At 39.4% G+C, this 22570-nt stretch overlaps 1 protein-coding gene across 2 annotated transcripts in view; it reads right to left on the bottom strand.

Moving 5' to 3' along the window:
• Positions 1–6015: 6015 nt before the first annotated feature.
• Positions 6016–22570, bottom strand: part of PRRX1 (paired related homeobox 1) — a 517861-nt gene continuing 501306 nt past the window's right edge. Inside the window, exon 4 of one of the 2 annotated variants that reach the window (XM_044085273.1) lies at positions 6016–7163. In XM_044085273.1, the coding sequence (XP_043941208.1) occupies positions 7025–7163 (139 nt within the window). In that variant the 3' untranslated portion in view covers positions 6016–7024. The remainder of the gene's footprint in view (positions 7164–22570) is intronic. The other variant, XM_044085274.1, reaches the window with a different exon arrangement.

Here is a 22570-nt window from a genome sequence, read left to right as displayed (position 1 = left end):
GATCCCCCATTTCTGGGTTAGCAGGCTGAAAGGGCTAGGTTCTAATTGCCACTCATGTGGGTCTAGGAAATTTCTGCTTAAGTCGTCTGCCAGAGAGTTCTGTTTGCCTGGCAGGAATTGAGCTTGCAGATGAATATGCATGTCCAAGGCCGTGCTCCACAGTGTCATGGCTAGCCTGCAGAGTGGGTAAGAGAGGGTTCCCCCTTGTTTGTTGATGTACCACATAACTGTGGTGTTGTCTGTTTTTATTAGCAGGGGTCCTGGTGAGAGTAGGGATCTGAAAGCTGTCAGAGTGTGCTGAACAGCTAGCATCTCTTTTTAGTTGATGTGCAGATGAATTTGACTTGGGCTCCAGTGGTCCTGAATGCACTTGTCACCCAGATGTGCCCCCCAGGCATTGTCTGATGCATCTGTGGTTAGGGTCTGGGTGGCATGGGGTTGTGTAAAGGGAAGCCCCTTGTTGTGGTTGCATGCTGCTGCCCACCAAAGAAACTCTGTCCTTAGACAAGGTATGATAGGTATGACGGTTTCCAGGTCCTGAGAATGTTGGCACCAACGACTTTTTAAGTACCACTGAAGTTTCCTCATATGGCTTGTTTTTCTGGAGTAAGGAATGCCATCTGGGATGCTGTGTCCAAGCTTGCTCCCAGGAATACAATCTTTTGACTGGGGACTAGATTTGATTTCTTTTCATTGATAGTGAAGGGAGGATAGAAGGTTCTTTACAAATGTCAGGTGCTGCAACAGCTTTTCCTGACTGTCTGCCTGAATCCCTCAATCATCCAAGTAAGGGTATATTTGAATCTTTCTCTGTCTGCGATAGGCAATGGCTGAAGCCAGGCATTTTGTGAAGACTCTGGGAGCAGTGGATAAGCCAAAGGGAAGTGCAGAGAACTGATAATGCATAGATCCTGCCATGAAATGTAGATATTTCCTGCATGATTCCTTGATAGGGATGTGCAGATAGGTTTCTTTTAGGTCTAGGGTGGCTAACCAGGCCTCTTTGGACAGCATTGGAAGAAGTTGCTGAAGGGTGAGCATTTTGAATTTTGGTACCACCAGCAAGGTGTTTAGAATGGAAAGATCTAGGACTGAGAGCCAAATGCCCTCTTTTCTGGGTACCAGGAAAAGTCTGGAATAAAACCCTTGACCTACTTGTTCTGCAGGAACAGGTTGAATTGCCCTTATGGAGAGCAGGGACTGAACTTGGTTTGTGCCTCTGCCCACTGGTTTGGAGGAAGGTCTGGGAACCCTTTCTGGGTTGTCAGTGTGTGGAAGTAAAATTTGTACCCCTGGGATAGAATGTTGAGAACTCATTGGTCGTTGGGGATGTAGGTCCAGTTTTTTGCATGGTGGGCAAGTTTTTCTAGGGGCACGAGCAATTGGGCAGAGGTGAGGAGTGGAGTTGAGAAGTCATTGTGAATTCTTTCTGTAAGGGGGTGGTTTAGAACTCCCTGTTTTAAAAGTGGAGGTACTCCATTGCTTAGATCTCTGCATACCCTGTGACTGTAATCTAGGGGGTCTGTTTCCCCTGGGTCTAGTTTGAGATGGCCTTAAGGGGGCTGGAAAGGACCAATGTTTTGAGGGGAATTCCTACTGAATCTTGGAGGCCGCACCTGCAAAAAATCTTTGACTGTCTGCATAGACTTAGCTTTTTCTTCCATCTTTTTTAGAACCTCTTCTGCTTTGGTGCCAAACAAATTGTCCTTATTCAAAGGAGCGTCTAGTAATTTTGATTTGACATGGTCTGGTAAGGTCTGTTCCTTAAGCCAAGCATGCCTTCTCAGTACAGAACCAGTGACTGCCGCCCTGCAAGATGCTTCTAGGGTGTCAAACCCACATTGCAAGGTATGCTTGCTGACTTGGCTTGCAGAATGCATAAGTTCCTGTACTTCGTTATTTTCTGCACAGTCGGTAAAGATAGATAATTTTTGCTTAATAAGTTCCATAATATGTTGCTGGTATTTCAGCATGTGACACTGGCAATTCAATGCCCTAATGGCTACAGTTGCAGAGGTGTATACTTTTTTACCCCATCTGTCTAAAGCTTGGGAATCCCTGTCAGAAGGGGTGGGATTCCTAGCTGTAGTTGCTTTTATACCTTTAGGCCCTTGGGAAATGACCTCTGGGTCAGCAGTAGGATTTTTTAAAAGAAATTTGTGAGAGTCAGGGACTCTGTAGTACCTGTCTGGTTTCCTTGGAGCAGGGGGTAAAGTATCAGGAGTCAGACTGGATTCCATAAAGACATCACCCACAGCATCCAGAACAGGAGGGATAGCTAAAGGTCTATGTTGTGGCAAATCTAAAAATTCTCGTCTCTTTTTGGACTGAGGATAATCCTGGCATTCCCAGTGGAAATGCTCTCTTAAAGTATGAAAGGTTTCACCAAAAGAAAAATCCTCTGGAGGGGAAGCATATGGAATGGATTCCTCTGCATCTGAATCCTCATAAGCAGATAAAGGCATGTCTTCAAATTCAGAAACATCAAGTCATCGGACTCTTGGTCAGTTAAAGCTGCTGGGGACAGGTTTCTTTTTCTCTTAGCAGGGGAAGGCTGGCTTCCCCTAATCAGCATGATCAGGTCTTTTGACATTTTAAGCATTTGAGATTGTGGCAAGGAAGCAGGTGCTTGAGAGTGGGTCATCGGTTTTTTAGGCGTAGCTCATAATCTTGGCCTTAGAAACTCAGTAGTTTTAGACAAAACTGAAGACGCGAAAGAAGTCATTAGTTTGTGTCGTGTATTGATAATGCAAAGAACTTTCTCAGAAGCCGGTGCCTGCACAGCAGCTCTGGACCCATCCAAGGTAGAGACATCTGCAGGTTCCGTAGTCAAAGAAGAGTTTCACAGCATACCAGACTCCAAACAGGTCTTGGTAGCGGCCTGCGAATCCATCGAAGCAGGCATCAGGGGCTGTGAAAGCACCTCACTGAGTACCTGTGAACTGGCGACTAGCTTAACGGAAGCGTCGTTGGCAGTTTTGGACCTGTGCAGTCTGTCTCTGTCTTTATCCTTACTTTTTTTGGAAGATCGGTATTCGGACGGCTTACCGAAACCATTTCAGAATACGGAGATCGAGAGCAAAAGTATTTAGTGACAATAAGGGCCCGACAACGAATAGTGTGGGCATTGAACAAAGCACAAAACTGACAGCGAGGAATGTCGTGGTCTGGGCCTAAACAGATGATGCAGTAAGAATGGAAATCTCGGTGTGATATTTGCTGTCCACAGGCGAGACAATTGTTAACTTTTTCTGACATCAGTTAGAGCAAGAAAAAAGCATCCCCAATGGGGCACTTAGCTTTAGAAGACTTCAGGATGATTCAATTCAGAAAAGAAATCTCAGGTAGTGGCTGACTGGCACTTGTGCGAACTGCAAAAAAGACTGATGTAATGGCGTCAGCTGCCTGTTTTTATACCCCTGATGACCTGACATTAGTTCTGGAGTGACAGCAACCTACGCAGAAATACTAAGTCTCTGGTATTCGGACCGACTGAGGGCTACCTACAGGCAGATAACCCAAGTGTGATGACTGCAACAGTGAAACACAAAGAACATCACCATGTTACCCAGCTCAGTGAATGAATGAAACAAAGGAAGTCTTTTTTTTTGTTGCACTTCCATTCTGAACATTCACTCTGTTCACTTGTTTCATCTCTTTTTCATTAACATGCCCCTTTTTAATACTATAGTTCCTGTACATTGACCATTAAGTCACTTCCTTACATTTTTGCATTAATTACTTAAGATTTTTCCTTTATAGTTACTACATACTGACTCATCAACACTCGCGGTGGTGGTGCTGCGGTAGCGTTGTCACCTCACAGTAAGACGCTGTCCGGTTAGATTCTCAGCTAGAGCATCTTCTGCATGGAGACATGCGTGAATGGGTGTAGTGGTGTACCTTCGTTGAAGGTTGTGCATCAGGGCTGGTAACTCGGCACGTAAAAATCAACTACCAATCATTAGCGGACCGGAGTTCCGCTGTGGCAACCCCTAACCGGGAAAAGCCGAAAGAAACAACAACATACTGACTCATCAACCATTGAGTCATATTCATATTTAGCCATTAATAAATTATTTGCTAAGTAAGCACTGCTTTCTGATACATATAAATTTAATGCAATTAAGCTGCTTCAACATTTTATTATTAATACACACTGTTAAATTGTCATTTCATTATTCCTGTCTTGAAACTGTAATTTCAGTTACCAGCTTGAAAAAATCATGTACTTTTTGTGCAATACAGTCAGATGTTTTTCCTTCAAAATTGTATTCTGTAACTTGTTATTATAAAATGAATATTTCTAAGATATTTTCATTTATTTGCAATCAGTTTTAGGCACTTTTTTCAGTATGTTGCTTGTGTGATCACATAGTCCATTCTACATTTTAATTTGATTTCTGCTGCTTCTCAAAAAAGATGGTGTTTGAACAGAAGACCCAGCCTTATCTCTGTTTATTGTGCATTTGTCTGTTGTAAATTAACACTAAAACAATATATATGCATACTCCATAACCAGGGTAATTCAGTTCAGTGGATATTTTGTTTATGATATATGCTTCCCTACTGGTGTATCCCACCAATACCAGCTTATACATTCTGTTAATGCATGAAGTAGCACAGATGTTACACAGAAGGCAACTGTTTTACAATAATTTCTATTTTCACGTGTGACTCTTTTCTGTTGCTGTACCAAAGCTTGTAATAATGATAATTTATTATATTAAGTACTTTCCACAAATACGACCAGCTCTAACCCACCATTCAGATTTTTTCAGTCATTCCTCAATCCATTTTAAGAAAGATTCACTAAAATATCTAGTGAGTTAAAAGATTCACTAAAATATCTAGTGAGTTAAAAGATTCACTAAAATATCTAGTGAGTAAAAAGATTCACTAAAATATCTAGTGAGTTAAAAGATTCACTAAAATATCTAGTGAGTAAAAAGATTCACTAAAATATCTAGTGAGTTAAAAGATTCACTAAAATATCTAGTGAGTTAAAAGATTCACTAAAATATCTAGAGAGTTAAAAGATTCACTAAAATATCTAGAGAGTTAAAAGATTCACTAAAATATCTAGTGAGTTAAAAGATTCACTAAAATATCTAGTGAGTTAAAAGATTCACTAAAATATCTAGTGAGTTAAAAGATTCACTAAAATATCTAGAGAGTTAAAAGATTTGCATTGAAGTGTATATTGATTGGTATCTTCTTTCATATCGTATTGTAATCACGTTCAAAATAACATAACGTGCAGAAAAATGTGATGAGGGTGTTACATCTGTATTTCTCAGTGGCAGGCTGGCACACCTCTTCAGATTCTGAATAACGAATAATTCAAAATGCAGATGTATTCAAAAATGAAATGGGAGTTGTACTGCTTATATGTAAAATCCATGTCAGTTGTGACATTCAAACAACTTGTGACAATGCAAAGCAGAGGGCAGTGAGTTATGCCTTATGATAACAATGACATTTTCTGTCAGTTCATGTAGAGGATTACGGCTTTGGCTATTTTTTGTGTTCTAGGTTTGATTCCCTGATACTCCATTTGGCTATAGTGTGACAAAGTCACTTAGCCAGACAGTGTCCCTGGCCTGAGCCTGGAAAAGGTTCATGTTGATCAGTGGAAATAAATAAACTGCACAACTACAGGCCAGTAACTGAAATGGTGGGTTGAGCAGCATGTGTTTACAGCGTCAGAAAAGCACAGTAATTAATCAATTATTAAACATCACTGGTTACACACTGCACTGACAGAAATAGATAACAGACAAAGGTATAGCAAGGTACAAAACCAAAAGCGGTTTTGATGACATACCTGAGCAGGTGAGTTCTCATTGGCTAAAAAAAACATTTTGTCTGACTAAATTAGTTACATGTCTATAAAAATCAGCTAAATCTTAAGCCGGGCTAATGGACAATAAAATTCCCAGCCAGCATTATTACTGTGGGACTTTCTTGTGAGATATCCTCAATCAAAGCTCCTCCAATAAAACAGAGACACAGTGAAGAAACTAATTCTTACAGTTTATTGTGCATCTGTCTCACTTTTCTAAAAATATCAGTAAAATACAGACATAACATAAAAAGTCTTCCTCCAATGTTTTTTGTTTCAAATCAACTCATCAAGCTTTTACGTATATATTTATAAAAAGTATGCATTATTGACAACTCCTTGTCAGTGGTAAAAAATATTAAACAAATAAATTCAGAAATGCATTTAATCTGAAGTCCCAGCCTTTTATATGTATACAATATATAGATATTTAATTTCCGATTGGACTGCAGTAACTTTTTCTTATTTGTATACTGTCATACAATGTGCCGGAATGCTTCCCAATTCTTTGCAACCCAGAATAAAAAGAAATGATTCTGTGAATGTGTAAATACATAGGAGAAGATGAAGCAGAGATATTTACAGTATATTTAATATGCAATCTGCTGATAGTCACTGCAGTTACCTATTCTGGATATGTGTAGGTTTCTGTGCAGCATGCCGGATTCAACTTGTAATGGTGTCTAGCCATAAACATCATGCTTAATGATGGGAAAAACAGAAGAAGAGAAAAAATCATCTCGTTTTAGCTAGTCACCAAAGGCTAGGATAATTTGGCTTACTTCAAACATAAATTCTACAAAATTTACTTTTGTAGCTGGTCATTTTGTGATGCACCCACACAGACATACACACATAGATATACATACACATACACTCATACACACAGAGCAAAAAATAAATCTTTGGTTATTTTTTAAATAGTCCATTACATAATGAATGCCATATCAAGACAGCAATGTGCTTCACCCACAGAGTCTTTAGAAAACAAAATAAAACAGCGTGTGCATAGATAGATATGTGAGTGCATGTATACTTTGTGTTTAACCCTGGTTAATTGTTTCTTGGTCTCTTGGTAAAACAGCAGTCCATTTATTGTGAGGCTCCTCTTTGTCTTCTTATGTGAAAGGTAGTTCCCCTTATTCAGATGTGCCTTCCCTTTTCATCCATCTGTATGTTTCAGTTGACTGTTGGCACTTGGTTTCTCTGTAAGCTGTACTCCTTTGCCTTGAGACGTAGGTTGGCAATGCTGTTTGCCATATTCATTCCTTGAGCACTGTTCACATTGGCACAAGGTGATGAGTATGCAGCCATGGCACTAGTAGGAAATAAAAGGGAAAAAATAATAAAACAAATGATCGAGGCATTTATCCTGTGTTTGCACATGCAACTTTTATAATATAGGAGTATAGAAAAGGCACATTTAAGTCACACAATTCTTATATGCCAACAAAAAATGCAAACTGAAAACTCTAGCACTTAATACATCACTCTGGATTCTTATGTGCAGCAATAAATCAAGGGTGATACAATAAGTGCTGGAGGTTGTATTTATTTATCCTTTGTTGACCAGATTAGTCCCACTAGGCTAGTATCCTCTTTTCAGGGGAGACTTAAGGTGGCATTTATGCTGCTAGGGGAAATTTGGCCAGGGCATTGGCGATCTTCATCTACTCATTAGGAGAGTGCTTGTTCCATTCTTAGTGCAGTGGTGGTGGGAGAACAGCCCTCAAGGAGATCCAAGATGGCGGACAGCATAGAGGCAAATGTTGGTGCAGTATTTGACGCTCTACAGGATTCTGAAGAGCTGGTTCAGCAGAATTTGTTTGTTTCATTGAAAGCAAACCTTCAAAACAATGTTGAATGTATTACTACAACCGTCCAGTCAGAAGGTTTGTGGGATGATATTTTGGGCAAACTGGTGCACAGCAAGCTGGAAAGTGGAAAAGATGTTTCATGTAGTGAAATTATGGACAAAATTCAATTGGAGGAATTGGACATTATTTGGAAAGAAGATTGCCAGACAGAGGAATCATATGTCAAGGCTGTTAAAGAAACTGCAGGGAAAGTTATGGCAGATGGAGAGAGGAAAGGAAATGTCACCAATCAAAGGAAATTTATGGTGAGAGTTCAGAACAAAGAAGAAAAAGAAATGGACAGGTATGACATTTGGGATAGTTTAATGACCCCATTAGGAGTGAAGGCTCAGAAGATAAGCACTTTTATTCATAAAGAAACATTTTGCGACATTATTTTGAAGACTGGTCCTGTTCTAGAAAGTTCTTTGGGTGGGGAGTATGAGAAGAAAAAGAGCTGTAGGCTATGGAATTTGTACATCATAAAGCATTTAATAGAAAAACAAAACAGAAAGTAAATGTTCATTTTCATACTGAAGTTGAAACATAAACTTTAAAGAGACAGTTAAACAAACTTTGAAAAGAAGTTATGGACATTAGCTAAGTCAATGATAGAGGATTATGGACTGGGGGTGGGACTATCATATTGCACTAAAAACGAAGAAATAAAAAAACATTTATATCCCAGTATGATAAATGTAGAAGGTAACAGAGGCATTGTAAAACATTGGGAACAACTGAAAACATATTTTTTCATGTGGATAAGATGGTCATTTGATACGTAACTGTGATAAGAGGAAATAGTATACTTGTGGAGAAACAGGTCATGATGCAAAAAAATGCTATAAATGTAAAAAAATTGGGCATTTATAGATGAATTGCAATCAAGAAAAAAAGGATGATGATGAAAACGAAAGTGAGGCAGCAAACAATAAGAAAAAACAGTCCCAATAAAAGATGAAGAGGAAAGAGGAAAGCAAGACGAGTAAAAATAAAGACAGGATGAGGAGAAAAATAAAACAGAAGATAATATCGAAGAAGGTTATGAAATAAGTGATGAAGATATAAACTGAAAAATAGTGAAAGGAAAAAGAATTATATTGGCAAAAGAATAACGTACAGAAAAAGGAAGTTTAAAGGGATAAGTGTAAAAGAGAAAAAAGAAAGGAAATGGATAATGCAAATGAGGTAAATCCTTCAAAGTTACACAGTTTCTGGTAAGCTACAACACAGACATAATGACAGCTTTTGGGTACTTTCTGTAAATGTAAATAATATCAAAACTATAACTAGAAGAACAGGCATCCTAAATTAGTGTAGTAAGTGTGATGTTGACGTAATGATATTAAAAGATGTAGGATTTTTAACACAAGAAGAGAGAGATTAGAAAAAGAAATTTGGGGGAGGAAATACAATATGGAATGTAGGAAATGAACTATGTTCAGACAGTTGGGAGGGTAGTCTAATGGTTAAGGTGTTTGCCTTACAAACATAAGGTGCAGGGTTTGAGTCTCACAAGGGATAATTGGCTAGGCTTAAAATGGCTCGCAAGTGCAGTTAGCTTAGTACTAACCTATGAACCAGTTACACTTTGTAGAAGGTCTGTGAAAATATTAAACATAACATTAGCAGTGATGGGAAGATTAACTACTGCAGATCTTAGATGGCATAACCAAGTGAATAGAATTATAGCAATGTATGCCAATGCTACAAGCAAAGAAAGGGAAAATGTATTTCAAAACATTTTTGGATTACATATTTGTTAATATGAATATAGCAGAAGTTTTTTTACCAATGTGAATGGCAACAACATTATGGAGAATACAGCCATTAACAGACAGTTTGACTACAAGCATTCATGTTGGTTGATGGGTGAATTAAGCACTCTGATTCAGTTATCTCAGTTGTTTGAATTATCTATGGGTGGTCTAACCATGGACCATGAGGGCAGGAGAGAACTGAGGTCAGAATCTTGCATTAACCATCCAGCAGAATCTTGGACATCTTTGTGAGGTCGGACACCCTACATTCGCAATGACAACTCCTCTAAGGATGTTTTGGGCTGTAAGACTATGCAACACACTAAAAGTACAGTTTTGTACCTACCATAAATGTAGATGTTCGAGTGTAAACACTGCTGCAGTCATCACACTTGGGTTATCCTGCCGTCAGGCGGGCTCACAGTTGGCCAGAGTTTCAAAGTCTTGGTCCGGCGTCGGTTGCTGTCGCCTCCTCCCTGACATCAGTGCGACAGGGGTATAAAAGATGCAGCCGACGCCATTTTCTTCAGTTTTTTCTTGCCCCAGATGTAAGGTGCCCCCAAATAAGTAGGCAATTTAAATTGCTAGTAAAAAATACAAAAGCAAAGCAAACAACCATTTTTAGTTACCAACAAATACTCCCCATAGGTAGGAAAGGGTAGTTGACCTAGGTACATACCAGAAAGTAAGAGGGGAAGGAGAGAGGGTAACCTGGACTGCAGCAGTGTTTACACTCGAACATCTACATTTATGGTCAGTACAAAACTGTACTATGTTCATCGTGTTACACTGCTGCAGTCATTACACTTGGGTGGAATCCCAAAGCTGAGGTAGGGAGGCTGGATCTATAAGGCATTAGGGGTGGCTATAAGGCCCTGCAGCACAGCAGTGTTTACACTCGAACATCTACATTTATGGTAGGTACAAAACTGTACTATGTTCATCGTGTTACACTGCTGCAGTCATCACACTTGGGTGGAGTCCCAAAGCTGAGGTAGGGAGGCTGGATCTATAAGGCATTAGGGATGGCTATAAGGCCCTGCAGTACAGCAGTGTTTACACTCGAACATCTACATTTATGGTAGGTACAAAACTGTACTATGTTCATCATGTTACACTGCTGCAGTCATCACACTTGGGTGGAACCCCAAAGCTGAGGTCAGGAGGCTGGATCTATAAGGCATTAGGAGTGGCTATAAGGCCCTGCAGTACAGCAGTGGCGAAGCCAGCTCTGGATTTGGAGTATAAAGGCAAATATTAATGTTTGGTGAAGGTATGCACAGAACTCCATGTGGCTGCTTCCAAAATATCCTTGGTAGGTACTCCTCTGAGGTAGGCAGTTGAAGTGGCTGTTGCCCTGGTGGAGTGAGATCTGATGCTGCTAGGTACAGGTTTCCCATGGTGGGTATAGCAGAAACATATACAGTGGCCTATCCATTTTGAAATAGTCTGCTTTGAAATGGCTTTTCCCTGTGCTCCTGCAGCGTATGCTACCAATAATTGCTCAGATTTTCTGAAAGCTTTGGTTTTGTCCAAGTAGAAGCATAACTGTCTGTGAATGTCCAAAGAATGCAGTAGTCTCTCCCCTTTGTTCTATGGTTTTGGATAAAAAGTTGGCAAGTGAATAGTTTGGTTTAGAGCCACACTTGATACCACCTTTGGCATAAATGTAGGGTTAGTTCATAAAGCCTCCCTGTCCTGGAGGAAGATGAGGAAAGGTTCCACTGCCATTAGTGCCTGTAATTCTGAAACTCTTCGTGCTGATGTTATTGCCAGTAGCAGAGCAGTTTTCCAAGAGATGTATTTTAATTCTGCTGTGTTAGCTGGCTCAAAAGGAGGTAAAGTTAATTTTTCTAAAACAAAGTTGCGGTCCCAATTTGGTGTGGGTGCTCTACGGGGCGGTCTTATGTTTTTAGCCCCTCTGAGGTATTGTTTGAGCAAAGAATTCGAAAAAATTGGTGGATCCGTGTTGTAATGAGCAGAGATAGCTGAGGCGTGGATCTTGATGGATGAAAAAGAGAGGCCCTTGTCCAGCATCTCAGTTAAGTATTGCAGTATCTGAGGAATGTTTGGGACAAGAGGGTCAAGGCTGTGTGCTTGGTTCCAGGCACAGAGTCTCTTCCAATTATCTGAGTATGCTTTCCTGGTGCTAGGCCTTCTGGCCTCCAGAATGACATCCATAACAGCTTTGGAGAGAGGCATTGCTTGCTTGGCTAAGGAATTTTCCATGCAGCTAGATTTAAGGTCTTTAGCTGGCTGTGAATTATCTGATTGTTGTGCTGTGTCAGTAGCTGTGGGATTTGAGGCAAAATCCAGGGTGGTTCTTGTGCTAAGTTCTTTAAGATTGAGTACCAGTGCTGGTGTGGCCAGTCTGGTGCAATCAGAATCATTTTTGGCTCTTCCTGCCTGGCTTTTATGAGTACCTTAGGAAGGAGAGGTAAAGGAGGGAAGGCGTATACTTGTAGTTTTTTCCAGCTGAAACAGAGGACATCCACTTTCCATGCTTGTTGATGGTATCTCCTTGTGCAGAATTTCTGAAATTGGCAGTTCTTTGGGGAAGCAAACAGATCTGTGTCCGGGTTCCACCATTTTTGTGTTATCATTCTGAATATTTGCGGGTAGAGTTCCCATTCATGTGGGTCCATAATATTTCTGCTTAGGTCGTCTGCCAGTGTGTTTTTCTCTCCTGGCAGGAATTGTGCTTGCAGATGAACTTGGTAGTTTAGAGCTGTGTTCCACAAGGTTATGGCTTGTCTGCAGAGGGGGTAGGAGTGTGTGCCCCCTTGCATGTTTATGTGGTGTTGTCTGTCTTTAGTAGTAATTGCCCTGGATGCAGTAGGTCCTTGAAAGCTATAATAGCATTTTGCACAGCTAGCATCTCTTTTTGATTGATGTGGAGATGTCTTTGCTCTGTGAGCCACTCGCCCTGGATACAGTTTCCTGCCATGTGTGCTCCCCAGGCGTAATCCGATGCATCTGTTGTCAGTGTTTGCCTCGCTGTGGGTTGAGTGAAAGGCTGTCCCTTGTTGAGGTGACGAGCTTGTGTCCACCATCGAAACTCCTGTTGTAGGCAAGGAATTAGTGGTATAACTGTTTCCAAACTTTGACAGTGTTGAGACCATACGCTCCTTAGGTACCATTGTAGTTTCCTCATATGCAGTCTGGCATATGGAATTAGTAGTATGCAAGATGCCATGTAGCCCAAGGCCTGCAGAATTTTTCTTGCAGGGAGTTGGGTCTTTGTTGCCATTAATTGAAAATATTGAGTCAGTTGTCCTTGCTTGTCTGGCGTGAGATAAGCCATCTGGGCCGGTGTGTTCAAGCTGGCACCCAGGAATATTATCTGTTGTGAGGGCACTAGTTTTGATTTCTTTTCGTTTACTGTGTACCCCAGGCAACTTAATAACTTTTTTATGTACGCCAGATGCTTTAGTAGAATGTCCTTGCTCTCTGCTTGAATCAGGCAGTTGTCCAGGTATGAATAAATTTGAATTCCTTTTTGCCTGCAAAATGCAATTACTGGTGCCAGGCACTTTGTGAAGACCCTGGGCGCAATAGATAAGCCAAAGGGCAGTGCAGAGAATTGATAATGCATTTAACCAGCTAGAAATCTGAGGTATCTTCTGCAATTTTATCTGATAGGGACATGCAGGTATGCCTCTTTGAGGTCCAATGTCACGAGCCAAGCTTTCTTGCCCAGCATGGGAAGAAGCTGCTGTAATGTCAACATCTTGAATTTTGGTACATCCAGGTAAGTGTTTAGTGTAGAAAGGTCCAGAATGGGTCACCAGGCTTTGTCCTTTCTGGGAACCAGAAAGTGTCTTGAGTAAAATCCTTGTCCTTGTTCCTGTGGTGGTACCTTTTGAATAGCTCTCATGTCCATGAGTGCTATAATTTGTCTTTGAGCCTCTGCCTATTGATTTGGTGGCAGATTTGGCATTCCTTTTAGCCTTGGCAGGATGTGAAAATGGAACCTGTAACCTTGAGATACAATGTTGAGAACCCATTTGTCTTTGGTGATGCAATGCCAGTTGTGAAAGAAAAGTGCCAGTTTTCCTCCTAAGGGGGCTGCCAAGAGAGAACTGTTTGGCAGCTGTAGTGGAAAGTCATTGAGTCTGTTTTTTATAAGATTGAGGCCTGTCTTCTCCTTCTTTCTGGCCTGGTGTGCCCCATTGTCGAGGCCTGTAAGGACCTTGTGTCTGACCTCTACCTCTTGGACGTCTGTATCTGCCCCTTTGAGGTCTGTCTGTGACTGGAAAGGATCAATTCTTTGTTGGCCAATTTCTGCTAAAACAAGGAGGCTGAACCTGTAAGAAATCTTTCACCATTTGCATAGATTTTGCCTTATCCTTCATCTTCTTTAATACCTCCTCTGCCTTAACTCCAAACAGCACATCCCGCTGCAAAGGTGCAATCAATAATTTTACCTTAATGTGATCTGGTAACGTATGTTCTTTTAACCAAGCATGCCTTCTAATGACAGAGCCTGTAACTGCTGCTCTACAGGAGGCTTCTAAGGAGTCAAACCCACATTGCAAGGTATGTTTTCCCACTTGTTCAGCTGCATGCAATAAATCCTGCATTTCTTTTAAGTTAGGAGGATCTGAATCTGGAAGCATTTTTTGTTTCAACTGAGACATCAAAAATTGCTGATATTTTAGCATGTGAAACTGGCAATTCAAGGCTCTCATTGCTAAAGTTGCAGACGTATATACATTTTTTCCCCATCTGTCTAAAGCTCTGGAATCTCTGTAAGAGGGAACTTGGTTTTTTGCTGATGAAGCCTTAATCCCTTTGGGTCCCTGAGAAATAGTTTCAGGGTCAGCAACTGGGCTTTTGTACAGAAACTTGTGAGAGTCAGTGACTCTGTAATATCTATCAGGTTTAACTGGGGCTGGGGGTAAGGAGTCAGGGTTCAAACTGGATTCAGTGTACACATCATCCACAATGTCAAGAACTGGCGTCATAACAAGGGGTCTGTGTTGAGGCAATAAAAGGAAGCCTCTGAGCCTTTTCTTGGATTCTGAATAATCCTGACCTTCCCAATGGAAATGCTCCCTCATAGTATGTAAGGTCTCCCCAAAGGAGTAATCCTCAGGCAGAGAGGCTGACGGAATTGATTCCTCAGCATCAGAATCCTCATAGGAATATCCTCGGTCCGAGGAAGAGTCAGAGGAAATGGACACCTGGTCAGAAGATTCATAGTCTGCATTCTGTCTGGGCCTTTTATCAGGAGGGGGATGGGACCCCCTGATCAGGGTGATTAGGTCCTCGGCCATTTTTAGCATTTGTTTCTTAGGCATGGAAGCCTGTCCTGGAGAGAGTTGTGTCTGTTTCTTTGTTTTTAAGGGGGGCTTAGACTTAACAGAGGGTTTAATGGTTAACTGGGTAGGTCTGAAAACACCCTCTGTAACTGTGGATTGCTCAGCTACTTCGATTCCCTCAGTAGGTTTAGGATCGGTAAGCTGAAGGCATAGTGCATCCGAAGGCCCAGCCAGCTCCACGTGGGAGTCTGATGTGGTCTGTGGTTCTGTGGAAGTGGTCATCAGGGGCTGCGTAGGCGCCTCACTGAAAACCGGAGAACCGGCGACCAGCCTAGAAGAGGCCTCATTGTCAGTTTTGGGCCTTGGATGCCTGTCCTTGCACTTTTTATGCATTGCGGTCATCAGAATTTCTGACGGCATGGTGTAATTGAATTTTCTACCAAAATAATGTCGGGCAAAATCAAACCGACGTTTAATAGTGCGCTTCTTAAACCTAGCACAAAACCGACAGCCAGTGACGTTGTGGTCAGGGCCTAGGCATGGAATACAATAGGAGTGGAAATCCTTATGAGGTATTTGCTTCCCACAAGAAATACAGTTATAAACTTTTACTGACATCGATCTGAGGCAAGAAAAAGTTTCCCCAACGGGGTACTTAGCTTTTTTAGAAGACTTCGGTTCTGGATTCGGAAAGAAAATCTCAGGAGTAGGCCGACCGGCACTTGCGAACTGCTTCTACTTTGGGCACCATGCGGCAAGAAAGACTGAAGAAAATGGTGTCAGCTGCATCTTTTATACCCCTGTCACACTGATGTCAGGGAGGAGGTGACAGCAACCGACGCCGGACCAAGACTTAGGAACTCTGGCCGACTGTGCGACCGCCTGGTGGCAGGATAACTCAAGTGTGATGACTGCAGCAGTGTAACATGATGAACATCGTGAGAAATCAGCACATCATAGATGCAATGCTAACATAAGGCACATAAGTGAAGTGAGTGTGGCATGTGGAATGCAACCTTCAGTAGCAAACTGTGACGGTGGGGTGTATAATGGCTTCACGGAAATTAACTGTGTGTGGAAAAAGGCAAAAAAATGCGATTAATTTAAATGAATGGTTAAACAATTGTCCCCTTTCTGTGAGCCACACATTTCTTTATGAATAATGAAAGGGGAACCTTGTTAGATTGAATTACTTGTCTCCAAAAGCTGGTATTCAAATTTTAAAAATTGAAAATTGAGAACATGTATATGGAATCTTGTGGCTAAGGGATATGTGCCACAAGGGCTCCGTATGTTGAAATTTCTAAATGGGGTTAGTTATGGCACATGTCTCTACAAGAGGTTGATTGAGATGTTCAACAGGCATGGTTTGGAATTGTTGAGCATCTTGATTAAAGAAAACAATCTGTCAGGAGGACGAAACAGAAGGCTTCAAGGCGTTGAGGGAGGGGTTGTTCCAAGAAATTATAAGTGGGTTATTACCCATGGAGCTCCCGGTGATTAATTCCCAACATTGAGTTAAGATTTTTATTTATTCTAATGACACTACTTCTTATGTACACTTCAGGCTATTTGAAACGAAAGTCACATATGTTCTGACCATGAGATTTAACACTGGTCATTGCCTGGTTGAGTTAAAGCTTTTTGTTAGGAAACCTCCATTTGTCAGTGATGTTTGGCAATCATGATGTTAATCAAGTTGACAATTAAAAAAAAAAAAGGAGTACTTATAATCCCCTTTGGCCTCTTCTTTTGAATGTTTTCAAGCATCTTTGCAGACAAGATATTTACAAACTTGACAATCATCATGTTATAGCAACTACAGCTTACAGCAGGATGAAGGGGTATTGTTAAACAAATTGAGATGTGATGATTCCATTTGAGTCGTGAAACCTGATAAAAGCAGGTGGTGGTCCTTATGAATACTCTGGATTACTCCAACAAGATGCTTAATATTTTCCTAGACACATCTAAGTATATACCTGTGTCAAGTAATGAAATTCAAATAGCATGCCAAAAAATATTTGTATTTGGATGAACTGGTTTTGAATGATTATATTACTAAGGCAGAAAGTGAAATTTTGTACGATGAAAAAACATTAATTCCTGCCATCTTTGGCATACTCAAAATACATAAGGACATTTTTACCCACCCTTAAGACCAATGGTATCAGCCAGACAATCTAAGATGCATCTCTTAGCAGCATGTATTGATCAGAAGCTGAAAGCCTATATTCACGAACATGGTTATATTCTAAGGGACTGGTGGGATTTTCTAAGAAGGTTTACACCAGAGAAAGAATATCTAGGTGTTGTCTTTGTCTAAATAGACATGGTTGTTTGTTTGGGTGTATTCCTTTGGTTGATGGCTTAGATAGTTTTTCTGAAGCACTGTTGAGAGGTCCTCAAGTTTCTGCAACAGAATATACTATCTTAATGAATTTTATGAATTGGTGTTGGAAAACAATTTCATATATTTTGATAGGGAATACTATAACAGATAAAGGATTTGGCAATGGGTGCCATATGTGTCCCTTTGTTTGCCAACACTGTTATGTGGGCATGGGAAGAGAAATATGTACTGAATTGTGATTTCAGGCACATCTGGCTTATGTACTTGAGGTTTTTGGATGATATTTTTATTCTTTGGAAGGAGTCTTATTCAAAGTTCATAGGTTACTACTAGGCTAACTGCCCTTGCGAGCCATTGTAAGCTTAGCCAATTATCCCTTGTGAGACTCAAACCATGCACCTTGTGTTTGTAAGGCAAACACCTTAACCATTAGGCCACCCTCCCAACCCTAGCTGAATAAATGTATTAATTGCATCAATGCTAGTACTAGTTTTTTTAAAGTGTATACAGTCTATGACAATTATTGTAATTGCTTAGATGTTACAATATATAAAGAAAATAACTGGTACCATTCTAATATTTAGGGAAAGCGTACCTTTACAAATTCATACCTGCACTTCCAAAGTTGCCACCTTTTATTTCAAAAGAAATCATTGGTAAAGGGACAACATGCCCACTTTTCTAGAATGATGACAGAAGGGAAGGTGTTTTTACAAGGATGTCGAAAGCTGGCAGAGATGTTTACAGTTAGGGGTTACCCAAATGGACTGAGTCAGGAGATTTCGGATGAGGACATTAGATCAAGAGAGGTGAGATTTAATCCCATATTAGGCTAATGTATGACCACCAATAATAGCCCAACTTGTCCCAACTGCACAAACAGTATGGTTTTGGGATATCGTCCTTTAAGCCATCAGCTAAAGGAAATAGTCTCCAGATACTGGCCCATAGTGTTCTTAGAAGGTGGTAACTCAACAGTTGTTGAGCAGTCCCCAAATTCTGTATATAAGAGAGGAAGAAATCTAAAAAGTTATTTTGAAAATTTTCAATCCTGTACGGACACACAAAAGGGAGGTATGAGGAAATGTGGGAGATGTTAACAATGCCCCTACATTTTGGAAGACAGATGGTTTCACTACATGGAACAACTAACAAAATATGGTTAGTGGACACTGGAAATTGTCACACGTTAGGAGTCATATACATTGCTGTTTGTGACCGCTGTCAAGCATGTTATATAGGGAAAATAGAAAGGGCATTTAATAGATGTATTTATGGGTACATCTATGATATATGTAGAGCAAACACAAATAATGACCTTTACACCATACCATAGTCTACAAAAATCATGTAGGGTTTAAATTTGGTATCCTGGAAAAAGTGATACCAAACCCTAGAGGTGGCCCATGGTAAGTTATACTTGAAAAGAAGGAATTAATGTGACAACTTCGGTTGAACTCCAAAGACCTTCCTGGCCAAAATGAAAACATTTCTATTACTAGTATTCTCAAACTTAGAGCACTGGAATTTTAGAAAGATCAATGTGATTCAATCAAATGTTAATATCTGCACAAGTTCAGTTAAGTTGAAATGGTGTACTTATCTATGTTTATACTTAGATTGTACCCTAAGATCCTAAGATTTATAATTATAATTATTTTTACTGTCTATTTATTTTTTTTGATGTGTGAAATACACACCTACTTTTAAAATTATATTTCAAATAAATGCAGACTGAATTATCTGCTGTAATTTATTTACTTACCATTTTTGTGTTTGTGAATTAACTTTGGCTAATTACAATGATTTTAAAATGTATATGCCTTTAAGGCAGTCAATGATGCTGTTTAAAAAGGTTTTGAAAGGAAGTGATGAGCATATTTTATTAGTTCTGAAGAAGTCCAAGTCACTTAATGGACAAAAGTGTTAAAACTTATTTATTAATAAAGACTGCTTTGTTTTACGTCTGGATGTAGTCAACAGTTGTGTTTTTTTTTTTTTTTTTTTTTTTTATTCTTCTGTCACATCCTGCTTTGGTTTTAATTTTTAGATTTTAATTCTGCTTTGACAGGAAAAAAGAGAGGAGATGATGTTAAGAAAATTTTTGAAGTCATAAAATATGACAATTTAAAGGTCTGAAATAATAATTTGTGGAAATATAGTGGAGGTATATATGTATATAAGATGAAAATAGATTATGATATCACAAGGTTTAAATAAAGCTAAGAGAAAGAGATGCTTGTAACATATTATTATGTTAGGTTGAGAGACAAAATTTATACACAGCTCTAAAGTTTCCCCACTATGGTTCTCCTATTCACAATTTTTTGATAACTTGATTGTTTTTTTGTATGGAAAGGTGGCCCCATGAAAATCAAGTCATTTCTGAGTTATTTAGAGGGTACAATGGCATTTCTATGGTTTATACATAATATGAATGCACATGATATACATTTTCTGGATATTCGCCTTAGAATAGAAAATGAAAAATTTGTGACTAGTATACACACAAAAGACATGTTTTCTAATTGTAATCTCCACTATGAAAATGGGCACCCTAAACATTGCAAGAAGAACTTAGTGAAAGGACAATTTATCTGAGCAGCCAGAATGAACTCGGACAAAGTCATGTTTGAGGAAGAGTTGAATAATATGACTTCTATGTTTTTGGACAGGGGCTACCCCTTGGATATGTTGAAAGCAATAAGGAAGGAAGTGTAGGAGAATAGGGTAAACTAAGTTCCCCTGTATTTTGGGCAAACATGATTTATTATTGAGTATTGGTTTAAACAGAGCCCTGATACTTTTCAAAATGCCATGGTTATTAAATATAATGAATTTAATCAACGTGTGAGAAATATTATTATCCAGAATTGAGCAATCTTGAAATTGGATGAAGATCTCTTTCAGCATCTAGCGAGTAACCCTCCTTTTACATATAAGGTACATAGAAACATCAAGGAAATGTTGGAGAAAGGCCCACAGGTTCAAAAGATAGGGACAACTAAATGTGGAAGATGTAACTACTGTCAATATATTATTGATAAAGAGAATGTTACCTTGAACACTTTCCGAACGAATGTCACTTTTAAAAAAAGTGACTGTAATAAGGGTGGTTTGGTATACTTGGGCCTCTGTAACTTGTGTTATTCATTTTATGTAGGGAAAATGGAGAGAACATTGTCTAAAAGGATTTATGAACACCTGTATGACATAAGAAGGGCTAACCAAAAAAAACGCACTATTTAGACACTCCTTTACATGTGAAAGTTTTAAGAAATTCGTTTTTGGCATTCTTGAGGTAGTTCCAATAGATGCCTGAGGAGGAGCTTGGGAAAACAAGATTGAATACAAGGAACTCCTCTGGCAACTTAGACTGGACACTGTGCAAATGCCTGGCCTGAATGGACATATTTCAATCAATCCTGCATTAAAAATGAGGGCAGCAAAATTATGATGTTTTATGTTGTAATATTTTACTTAATATGGTTTTATTTTACAATTTTTTAAATATAATTTACTATGTTGCTATTTAATGGAATTTGTTTTAAAATACACGCCATGTATTTAGGAGGGAACTTGTTAATTGCCACTACTTTTTTTAGAATGGTAATGTGTGCAATTAATTAATTAATTGGATTATTGGTAAGCCTTAAGAGGTATATAAGAGTGATTTGTACTACGGATTAGTAGTTCTGATGGAGTCCAGTGAAAGGACGAAAGCGCTTAACTCTTGTTCTTAACTTGGAATAAACATATTGCATACTACCCCTGAGTTGTGGACATCATAGAGTTTTTTGATTACCAGTTATTTGTGCTGCATGGGTTACACACCTTTATGGTTCCATAATAATGAAACGTAAGACATCTGTAATTGTGTGACAATAATGGAAAGGAGTGGAAATTTGTACACCGCACACATTTGTAAATATGTCAATTTGTAAATAGTCTTGTACATAATTTTTTTTTTAAATAAAGAATTCCCTACTCTTTTTGCTAGGTGCTATGAGATCTTTTACATCCACCTGAGCTACCAGAATCTCAGAAGGATGACATACTAAGGAATGCAGTACCCCCTTTATGTTGTACTGCAATGTCAGTAATCGATCTTACTGGTGTAAGAATAGAACTCAGAGCTTTCTGCACCAAAGGTGAGTGTGCTACCTGTTGGATCAGTAATACTTTATTATGCTTTCCTTTTGTATAGAAAGTTCCCCAACACAAAATTCATAACTTACATTTGTGCATAAGGCAACACCATCTCATCTCAGTAAATGACAGAAATATACACAAATGACTGCATCATCAGAAATGACATTAGATAATATATTCTGAGTCATACTTATGTATGAACAGTTTATACCATACATTTCCAGAAGGGACATATTAAAGTACTCCTCTATGGAGCTGCCGAAGCAGTTGTAGGAATGGATTATTTGTATAGTGCCATCCATTAAACTGTAAGATGTTTTAGAATGATTTTATGACCTAAAAGACTGTTTATTGTATAATTCCTCAGGAAAACTGTTCAATGAGGATGTTAGGCATATATAAACATCCTGAACAAATTGAGAAAGTGTTAGACACAAGATCCTAGGAATTGTGTCTGGGTGACCATATAAAATACCTGTGTGCTTACAAAGAAGGGTTGAAGTACTTGTACATAACATGGAAAATAAAGCTTTCTAGGTCACCACTGGTACCTTGAGACATCAAGATAAAAATATTGTTAAAAACTCCAAAATGGCTATGGGGTGTGACAATTCGGTTTATCTTGGTGTTTGTGTGTGAACATTTTGAAGATGTTTTGAAACTTGCATCACACTGATTATATTAACAGCGCCATTACAGCATTACAGTTTTCTGACCAGTAGAATTGCAGTTTGGCCACCAACCTAGTAGTATTTTTGGGACTGCTATCTCAGTTTGAATTTCCTTGCCCACAGTTCAGCTAAGCATGACGTGTTCCATGTGTTCTTGCACCTTAATGGTAATAACTTCCATTATTTTATATTAGTTGAACTGTGTGAAAAATAAAGGTTGATGTAAGGCACTGTGTGGAGATGCTAAGCATGTAACTGGTACTATGAACAATGCCCGTGGTCTGCTTTGCTATTAACCAGTTCAGTACCCTACCTCCAATTCCCATCCATATATACCCACCTTAAAGGTACACAGCTCAAATAGCTTAACACACAAAAGTAGGATTCTAGCTTCTCCTCCCTGTATTTTCAACAACTGAATCGGTACCATCTTTTCGCAGGCCAAATCTATCATCTTGCATCTCTTCAGATCCCCCAGTACACAGGACTTGGTAAACTAATTCAAAAACAAAATGTGTGTGTGTGTGTGTGTGTGTGTGTGTGTGTGTGTGTGTGTGTGTGTGTGTGTGTGTGTGTGTGTGTGTGTGTGTGTCTGTGTGTGTGTGTGTGTGTGTGTGTGTGTGTGTGTGTGTGTGTGTGTGTGTGTGTGTGTGTGTGTGTGTGTTTACA

This window comes from Protopterus annectens, chromosome 10.part0, assembly GCF_019279795.1.
Source record: "Protopterus annectens isolate FY-2018-M chromosome 10.part0, PAN1.0, whole genome shotgun sequence".
Taxonomy (NCBI): Eukaryota; Metazoa; Chordata; order Ceratodontiformes; family Protopteridae; genus Protopterus; species Protopterus annectens.
This window is presented reverse-complemented; position numbering and strand designations above follow the sequence as displayed.